Source organism: Garra rufa, chromosome 3, assembly GCF_049309525.1.
Source record: "Garra rufa chromosome 3, GarRuf1.0, whole genome shotgun sequence".
Classification (NCBI taxonomy): domain Eukaryota; kingdom Metazoa; phylum Chordata; class Actinopteri; order Cypriniformes; family Cyprinidae; genus Garra; species Garra rufa.
The window spans coordinates 15,325,289-15,334,847 of NC_133363.1; the positions used below are offsets into that span (position 1 = coordinate 15,325,289).

The 9,559-nt window shown below is 35.8% G+C and overlaps 1 protein-coding gene across 1 annotated transcript; it reads left to right on the top strand.

Moving 5' to 3' along the window:
* Positions 1–235: 235 nt before the first annotated feature.
* Positions 236–7,299, top strand: LOC141331834 (guanylate-binding protein 1-like). Its single transcript, XM_073836870.1, has 11 exons — positions 236–652; positions 743–939; positions 1,982–2,109; positions 2,336–2,445; positions 2,531–2,724; positions 4,524–4,757; positions 4,894–5,171; positions 5,414–5,626; positions 6,048–6,150; positions 6,351–6,544; positions 6,628–7,299. The coding sequence occupies exons 2-11, from the start codon at positions 747–749 to the stop codon at positions 6,847–6,849; spliced, it is 1,869 nt and encodes a 622-aa protein (XP_073692971.1). The 5' UTR covers positions 236–652; positions 743–746; the 3' UTR covers positions 6,850–7,299.
* The last annotated feature ends 2,260 nt before the right edge of the window (positions 7,300–9,559 follow it).

The following is a 9,559-nucleotide window of genomic DNA, read 5'->3' on the forward strand; positions in this document are numbered from 1 at the left end:
ACCTACTACCTGCAAAGCTGATACGAATATGTTTTACTTTTTTATTTACAACAAGATATAGTATAAGGACAGGTATTTAGACCACAACTGAACGTTTGAAGAAAATTGAATGCCTTATTATTTAGAATTAGCTATTATTGATGTAAAAGCAGCCGTTCAAGGCACATAATTGATTTATTACGGTATTGACGGTATTAGAAAATCCATGTCGTGGCGCAATGTCACACCGGTGATGACTATAACACCGGTGTACCGCCCACGCCCACCCCACACACGTATTGTAAAGTGTTACCAAACCAACTAGCTTATCTCTGGAGTCGCTACAGGTTACAGGTTATTCATCTTTTTTTCCTGTACTATAAAATCGAATGGAGCTGTTATGTTAAAACGGGTGATTTCTGGGAAGCCAGAGAAACTGCCTCGATTGAACCCTACCGCACTTTCACTTTCACTCGTGGCAGGCATTATCAGCAGTGAGAGGGCGTGTCTGGCAAATGACTCATGGGACAAGAATAATACATTTAAGACTGGAGGAGGCTCGGACTTGAGAATGCAGTTCAAAATTTTGGAACGTCTTTTTCGCTTTCTACTGTTAAAACAGCATCACTTTGCTAACTGTCTAAACAGTCTTCTTTTCTCCATCTGCTTTACAGTAAGACAATATTAAAATGTAATCTTTATTTTGTATATGTCAGTGTGTAATGAAATTCCGAGAACGGTTTTGTTGTTGTTTCTTTTTAAGAGTCATGGCGTGTGGAGGGGTCATGTCCGCTCCGGTGTGCCTCATTGAAAACGATGAAAAAGGGAAGCTGCGTGTGAAGAAAGAGGCCAAAGACATTCTGGATGGGATCAATGAGCCGGTGGTGGTGGTGTCTGTGGTTGGACTCTATCGTACGGGAAAGTCCTACCTTTTGAACCGCCTGGCAGGAAAACAGTCCGGTGAGAGAAGCAGCTGAAAGTCTTTGTCATATGTGCAGAGCTTGATGATATTGTGATGAGGACACGATAACTGAATATGTGCAGAACAGTAGCTGCGCTAAAATGAGATCGTTTCAAACATGTAAACAATAAATATAAATTAATAATAAAGTAAGTTAAAATACTAATAAAATGTAGCTATGATGCTCATTTTGTGCTGAAATCATTTACTGAAAAGCTAAATTAAAATGTAGTTATATTTTTTGTGTAAACATGGTATACTCTACCTGTCCTGAAATGATAATGAAGTTTTAATTATATGTGATCTCTATACTTTTCTTTCGTTACAAAATGTTTTACTCATAAAGACACAAACAAACACATAAAGATAGCCTACACATAAAGTTTACAGTCACTTGCGTCTTCAGTCATAACAACTGTCCAATAAAACTTTTTTTTTATTTTACTTGGAGTGGTTTAGATTAGATAAGCAAGCGATTACTACTCGCTTTATCTCAGTAATTTCCCATTATCTGACATTGCCGTTATCATGACATACTGTAAAGCCAAGCATTTCAAAAAAAAAAAAAAAAAAAAAAACTAATGCTGCATTCTCACCACCAGTTGCTGATGTGATGTATGTCCAAGGTAACTGGTATATTTGCCAAAACAAAAATGTAAAAAAAAAAAAATATATATATATATATATATATATATATATATATATGCACACCTCTAGATGGCTGAAATCATTAAGCAGTTTTGGCATCACCATCATTATCATTATTTGTTGAAAAGAGCAAGAAATAGAGAAAATATTATTTATATTAAGAAAACATTTGTCAGGTTGTGTAACTAACTAACATGCAGGAAACCAAATTATGTCACAGAGGATATCATGGAATCGCTTTTCTTAGAAATAGTATGTTATTATAGAAAACAGACATGAATACAAAGGTTAAATTTTTTTCATTTCTGGATTTGCATTTAGACTTTTAAAAGATTTGTTTGTCATTTTGGACATCCTTGTTTGCCATTGACTTTAATTATGTGAAAATCTCAGGCTTTGCTCTCGGCAGCACAATTGAATCAAAGACTAAAGGCATCTGGATGTGGTGTGTCCCTCACCCTAAAAAAGGACGACATACTTTGGTCCTGCTGGACACAGAAGGACTTGGTGACATTGAAAAGGTGAGGAAGAAAAGCCTCCAAGCCAATGTTACCTCTAAATAGCAATAAAATCTGCCATCAGCCATCACCTTGTGCTTTCGCTTTAGTTAATTAATCACCATTCAAGAAAATTCATTGCACAGAATTATTTAAATGTTACTTATCAGTTCTAAACTGGATGGCATGGATGCTACTAAATGTAAATAACTGGCCCCTTACTGGCACTCAAATACTTTTGATATTTTAGGGGGATGCTAAACATGATACGTGGATCTTCTGTCTGGCTGTTCTTCTCAGCAGTACTTTAGTGTACAACAGCTTAGGGGTCATTGACAACACGGCACTAGAAAAGCTGCAGTATCCTTCTCACACAATACATATGTGAATTAATTAATTAATAAATGCCACCTGCATTATTCTTCCTAAACAGTGCTTAATGTAGCTATGTTACAGAGCTGACAGAGAACATTCATGTGAAGGCAGAAGTGGGTCAACATGAGGACGAGTCTGCAGATTTCATGCGTGTTTTTCCATCATTTATCTGGGCTGTTCGTGATTTTACTTTGGAACTGAAAAAGGGGGATAAACCAATAACATCAGATGAGTATCTGGAGGGCGCATTGAAACTCAAACCAGGTGAGATAAAGTGTTGACATTAACATAAACACATACAGGACATACTGTTTTACTAACAGGCATAAATGCAATCACAGACTATTTTTGTTTTCAAAAGTTTTCAAAACATGACATTTTTGCAAAAACTGGTTTCTCTCTTCAAACTAATGGAACTAAACCAATACCGACTGATGAGTTACTGAATGCTGAAAAAAAAAACAGCAATGTTGAAAGTTCAACCTAGAAATGGCCTACTAAAACTTGCACATTTAAAATGCATTTTAACATTTTAAAAACAGCACCTTTAACAGTTTTAGGTTTAACATTAAAGTACTCCATTACAGTAAATTGGCACTCATAATATATAAAAATTAGGGCCGGGACTCGATTAAAAAAATTTATCTAATTAATTAGAGGCTTTGTAATTAATTAATCGAAATTAATCGCATTTTAATCGCATATAAATATTTGACCTGAGAACAGTGAGAAGTAAGTTTTTTCATATGGATTTTTAGTATACCATTGAATAATGACTGAACACATAAACTTAAGCAACAAAATACTGTTTATTTTTGTTCAACCAAGTCCAACAGACCAGTGCAATATTGCCATTAAATGTAGCAATAGGATACAGTGTTTCCACTAGGTTTCCATACTTTTTTTCTCGGTACTTTACCCTACTTTTTGTAATAACGAAAACATTTATCTCAGTGAAAAAATAAATCCAAAACTCTCTATTTTAACATTTTGAACAATAGGGCTTTACAATCTTTTGCTATTTTTTTTTCTAAAGAAATTCTTGTGTTTTAATTTTTCTCATAATCAACTGAAAGCATAAACATTTATTTATTTTTAATCAAATGAAAATAAAACTTTTTAATTTTTGGCAAACAAACAGAGGTTTGCTGTTAAAAACAATAAATAATAATAATTTAATATTTAAATAAAAATCGTAGTATTTTTTTCTACAATTAAGTGGTTAATCTTGTTGTTATATTTATTTTTTATCATATATATTGTTTTTTGTCAATTATTTAAATAGGAATATTGTTCTGTTTCATGTTAAACCGTACTTTTATTTTGACAGGTTGCCGTGAAGTTTCTGTGTGTAAAGTATATGATGCTAGTTTTCTCAAATGAAACGGTAAAAGTGACACTGACAGTAGCTTTGGAGATTGAGTCTCTGTTCATGTGAGATGCAAATGCCAAAAATTAACGGGAGCATCACACGTGCAGTAAAAAAAAAAAAGCGTCTCTGCCATTCTAACATAAAGAGGCAAACTTTACATGCAGGATTCATATTAAAACGGTCTTTTTGCATTTCAGTTTTCACAGATACTAGTCCATATCGCGATTTGAATTAAGTGACAGACCAACTTTTGATTTATCAATCCAAAATCGACGAATTTACGTGGCATTCCGCGCTATAGTAAATTCGTTTTTTTATGAATGGAGTCCGCGATCCAGTCCGTGTTTTCTTGGAGGAGACATTGTAAACGTGCCCCCCTAAGATAATGGTAGGGGAAACACTGGGATATTTAGAAATATACTAGCCTAGATTTCAGAAATTTAGGTAGACAAGACTCGATGTGCTGCGGTGATATGCGCATTCTGTCTGAACGCTAGTTGGTGCTCCAGTATAATCGGTCCGCTGAAACTCATCCAGTGAGAAACGTTCCGCGGTGCAAAGTTAAGTGCGATTAAAATGCGTTAAAAAAATTTAACGCGTTATTTTTGTGTAATTAATTAATCTAAATTAACGCGTTAAAGTCCCGGCCCTAATAAAAATATATAAGGATTCTATAATTATCTTATTTTAGGTAGTTCACATCTGTATAACCTGCCCCGTCGTTGTCTGCGGCATTTCTTTGCGGTGAGGAAGTGCTTTGTCTTCCCTCGGCCTGCTGGTACACAAAATATGCGGAGAATGGAGCAGCTGACCGAGAAAGAACTGGACTCAGAGTTCCTTGAGCAGGCAAACACCTTCTGTAGTTACATTTACAACAATTCAGAGCCAAAAACTGTCACTGGAGGCCGTGCAGTTACTGGAGCAGGTATGTGCCGTTACAAAATCGCTTAAAGAGAACAAATGTATGACAGTTGTGAATCTCTTTTGAGAACCAATGATCAATGGACTGTGATGAAAAGAACATACAATAGACTGAACCACTGAGCTGTGTTTCCTGACAGCCCTGGGTAATCTTGCTGAGGTTTACGTAGAGGCGATCCGCAGCGGGAATGTTCCTTGCTTGGAGAATGCAGCCATGTCTCTGGCTAAGATCCAGAACGTCCGTGCAGAGGAGGAGGCCTTGCAGTTGTACAAGACTGAGATACTGAGCATGGCTGAGCTTCCAATGCGCCCAGAGAAGCTGTCTGACCTCCACAAAATTGCAGAAAAGAAAGCCATCGAAGTTTTCATCACCATGTCCTTCAATGACAATGACCAGATCTACCAAAAAGAGCTGATGGTACATTACCTTCTGCATACAGACCAAACTAAATAATAAAACAGTTTACATATTATGCATGTGTAGTGTATTGAAAGCATTTAATTAAAAATATTTAAATGAACCTTTAAAACTTTTTCATAGTGTTTAGTATTTATCAAAGTAAATAGGTCCACAGATTCACAATCCATGTACAATATTCTGTTTTTATGATTAAAGTATGAACAGTGTTGCTCTCTCTCTCATTTCTTCTCATAATTTAGAGGAAGATTCATAATGAACATCAAGATATGTGCAAGCAGAATTATGAAGCGTCTCGTATGCAGTGTGAGGAGGTTAAGTGTGATGTGTTTGATAAGATGGAAAAAAGCTTTTCTAATGGTTTATACTTCAAACCTGGAGGATACCGACAGTACAGAGACACACTTACAGAGCTGACCAATGACTACAGAGCACGAACACGCACACAAATAATGGTACAGTTCACGCACGCATGCTTTGCTCATGTTTAACTGTTCCAGAAGGTCATAACAACATCTAGCAGCACTGATAAACATCTCATAAACATGCTGACATGATAACAGCCATGAAACTGAAACATGAAAACATTTACTCACTTCTGTGTGACAATAAATCCTGAAGAATGTACATGCTTAAAATAATTAACAATGCAGATTCTGCAAGGTGTATGTAAACTTTTCACTTCAACTGTAAATATAATGCCATTTATGGTCAAGGTTAAGAATAGCCATTCTTAATTCAGTTGCTATTTGTGTTGATTAAATTATGCAGATTTTGATATATTTCGGTGAACCCTTCTTTTAAGTATAATTTGTTGCAATCACATTAAAACTACCATTGTTATTTTGATTGATTAGAAATGCATTTTTCCCCCAGAGTGAGGAAGTATTGAGTACGTATATGAGAGAAAAGGAAAAGTTTGGAAATATGATTCTACAAGCTGACGAATCTCTCAGCGCAGCGGAACAGGAAAAAGAAGGTACAATACAAATGAGCCACACTTTTCTCTATCAGCCAAGGCTCTCAATGACACACAAGAAAGTACAGTGACTTAAGTTAGAGCACACAAGAGTAACAAACAGATTTTGTGATTTATTTGCTGTTTGGTAGCAGTAACTCAAGCTTTCATTGCTAAATATCTGTTTTGTATATTGTCTAACTTTCTCTTTCTCTATACAGTGCAAAGACTAAAGAATGAGATTCTGGAGCAGCGGAAAAAGGGTCTAGAGCAACAGAACCGGTTACAGAAGCAGAGGTTTAAAGATATGCAGCAATCTCATGAGGAGCATGTGAATCAGATCATTAGTCAGATGAAGAAAGAGCAGGAAAGAATCAGGAGAGACAATGACCGAGTCCTGGGTGCAAAACTAAAGGTAAAAAAGGGTACTTATTTTAAAAAAAAGTAAAATATATAAAAGAATAAAAATTCTTATTTCAGTTGCTGTTTGTGTTGCAGGAAAGGGAAGCTCTTCTACAGCAGGGCTTTCAGGAGAAGGCTGCCCGAATGCAGAGAGAAATTGACAGCCTGAAGGGAGACATGAATAAACAGGAAACGTCCCAACGCTCAACAGTAAGCAAGGTTGTGGATGGTATCGGCACTGCGGCGTCTTTGTTTTTGCCAGGTTTCATTCCTAAATTAGCTGGTTTTGGTCTGTCCTTATTTTCAAAACTATTTTGAGTGTATAATTATAGATGCTGTTCTTGCAGATGGCATATTAAGTGACAAGCAAGCACCAACATTTGTAACTATGAACAAAGCTGTTTCCAGATTGACTGCATTGTTTCATGTAGTGTTAAAATGATTCACAAAATCTGTGAATCCTGATATAAATCTTCCTCTGAACATTTCAATCATTAGGCCACGATATTTGGCCATTTTTAAATCATGGCCGATTTCTGTGTCCAATAACAGCTTTGATAGTAAACGATAGTGTGATACTTTCTTAGTGTTTAAAAATTTAGCTAACAGACCAAATGTTCCTAAACTGAATTATAGTGTATTGTGTTCACCTTTTTGTTTGTAATCAGATGAAAGAAACTCTATGCTGTTTATTTTGACATCCCTATATGCTGAATTTGGTGACTGTAATTTTACATGAAAAAATAATAAATATATCTTTTGATTCAGGCTGATTGTGTATATATGACAATGTATCCCTGGCAAGGAGTTATATATGTGTATATATATATATATATATATATATATATATATATATATATATATATATATATATATATATATATATGTATATATAAATAAAACGGTTAGTTCCATTCCTCAATTTTGATTGGTCAGCAGCTGTGTCGTATTCATGATACGGCACTGCTATGACCGCTTTACTCAACGGTTTTGTGTATCATTGAATCCCCTTAGCAACCACCCTTAGCAACGTAAACACAGCTGCAGCAGTTAGGAACTACTTTTTACAGCGGAAGGCAGTTAATGATTTTACTTTATGAAAACGTACAACTTAATATATATAAATTAATATATATTTTTGATTTTAATATTTTTATTGTGTGGTAACCGTTTTATAAAAGCAATAAGGTACTTGAGGCCGTGCTGTATCATGAATAAATCACGGTTGAAGGGGTTGCAGGCACTCCGCTTCGCGTCGTGCCTAATAACGCCCTTCAGCCGTGATTTATTCATGATACAGCACGGCCTCTCGTACCTAATTGCTTGAATATATATATATATATATATATATATATATATATATATATATAAAGATGAGAGAGGCCTGTAATTTTCATCATGTATACCTCAACTATGAGAGACAAAATGAGAAGAAAAAAAAATCCAGAAAATCACATTGTCTTAGGGTGTCCACGGGGTCTTAAAAATTATTAAAAGTTGATAAAATGAGAAAATTAAGGCCCTTAAAAGGTATTAAAAAGTCTTAATCGCGTTTTTACGAGGTCTTAAATTTTGTTAAAGCGTTGTCCAAAGTGTCTGACTCCAAAAAAGGCATAAAAATATTTATTTTCTTCCTAATATTAACAATGGCGTGCTCGATCCACGCAAATGGTCCGGGTGATGTCACGTAATCTGCGACAAACGCGAGAAGGTGATGTGACGCTCTCCACATGTAGCGAAACAGACGGCAAAATGGGAAAATGTAAGTTTGCGTACTCCTGGTTGGAGAAAGACGAGTTTAAACAGTGGCTGAAGCGTGTCGCTGAAAACAACCGCGAGGCCTACTGTATGTATTGTAAAAAAAGATGATTGTTGCACTTTGTTAATTAAGGTATATATTTTAATAAATCTTGCCTTTGGTTTAATTTATTCTTTCAAGCTTAGTTTCTTCCGAGCTTATCTGAGTTCTGTTGCATGGTTGTGCTCCATTGATTTATTTAACTGTTTATTAACAACTGTTTGTTAAGTTAAAGGTTTGATACTGATCAGGGGCGGACTTTGCCATTAGGCAAAGGTAGGCGGTTGCCTTGGGCCCCGAGCTGCAAGGGGGCCCCCTCAAAAAAATTTGGTCGAGGTGATTTTTTTTTTTTTTTTTTTACTTTATGGCAAATGTCAAAGATTCTCTGAAAAGTCATCAGAATACTAATATATGTTATGGAAACTGGCGCCTCCCTCGAACACCACACTGTTGGACTATTCCATTATTTCACGTCGCATCTGCTGCAGAACTGCGGAAGTGATTGAAGAAATATTCTATATTTCGTGCTACAGCGTACATTCTGTCAGATACATTCTGGCGCCTCCGTCTCAATATACTGAACAACGCAGCATACATCCACGTCAAATGATAACTCAGCGGCAGAGTTCCACTCACGCAGGGGCGTAATTTCCATTGAGGACGCACTTTTCAAAATCCCGTTTGTGTCCTCCTACTTTCAAATGGCTTTGTTAAAGTAATCTCTTGTATTATAACATGCTCAGCGCCGTCAAGAGTTTCGTGCGATTGTTAAAACCAAAAATAAAACGCGCACGCACATTCAAAAGCAATTTTAATACCTCAAGTTTGGAGAGTGACTTCCCAATGCGCGCAAATTAGGCTACATAAAATATCTAGGCTGTTATTAGTATGTGAGCAGATAATAAGATGATAATGTTGTCTATAGCTCTGTATCATGCTTGAAAAATTCGGTCTCTATTTGCAATTTGAATATTAACAGAGTAACCTACTTTGATTATGGCTGCATTTTTCAGTAAGAACGAACTGTGTCGTTTATTTTTTGTCATTTCTACTGTAGATTGTTTACAAATACAGTGGCTGCCTCTAATTTAAAAGGCTCTAATAGAGAAATTAACCAGCTTGTTCATGTACTCATGTTTACATTCATTCTTGTCCCTTGCTTAAGGCGTAACATAAATATATTAAAGGCTTTCAGAATTAGCCCATTTGCTTGTAAAACATCGACAATCA

Bases quoted from the DNA above. Each gene is read 5' to 3' on its own strand.
- LOC141331834 (XM_073836870.1), top strand. From the start codon at position 747: ATGGCGTGTGGAGGGGTCATGTCCGCTCCGGTGTGCCTCATTGAAAAC. The intron at 2,110-2,335 runs GTGAGGAAGAAA...TTGATATTTTAG, and splicing joins GACTTGGTGACATTGAAAAG to GGGGATGCTAAACATGATAC. The intron at 6,151-6,350 runs GTACAATACAAA...TTCTCTATACAG, and splicing joins AGCGGAACAGGAAAAAGAAG to TGCAAAGACTAAAGAATGAG.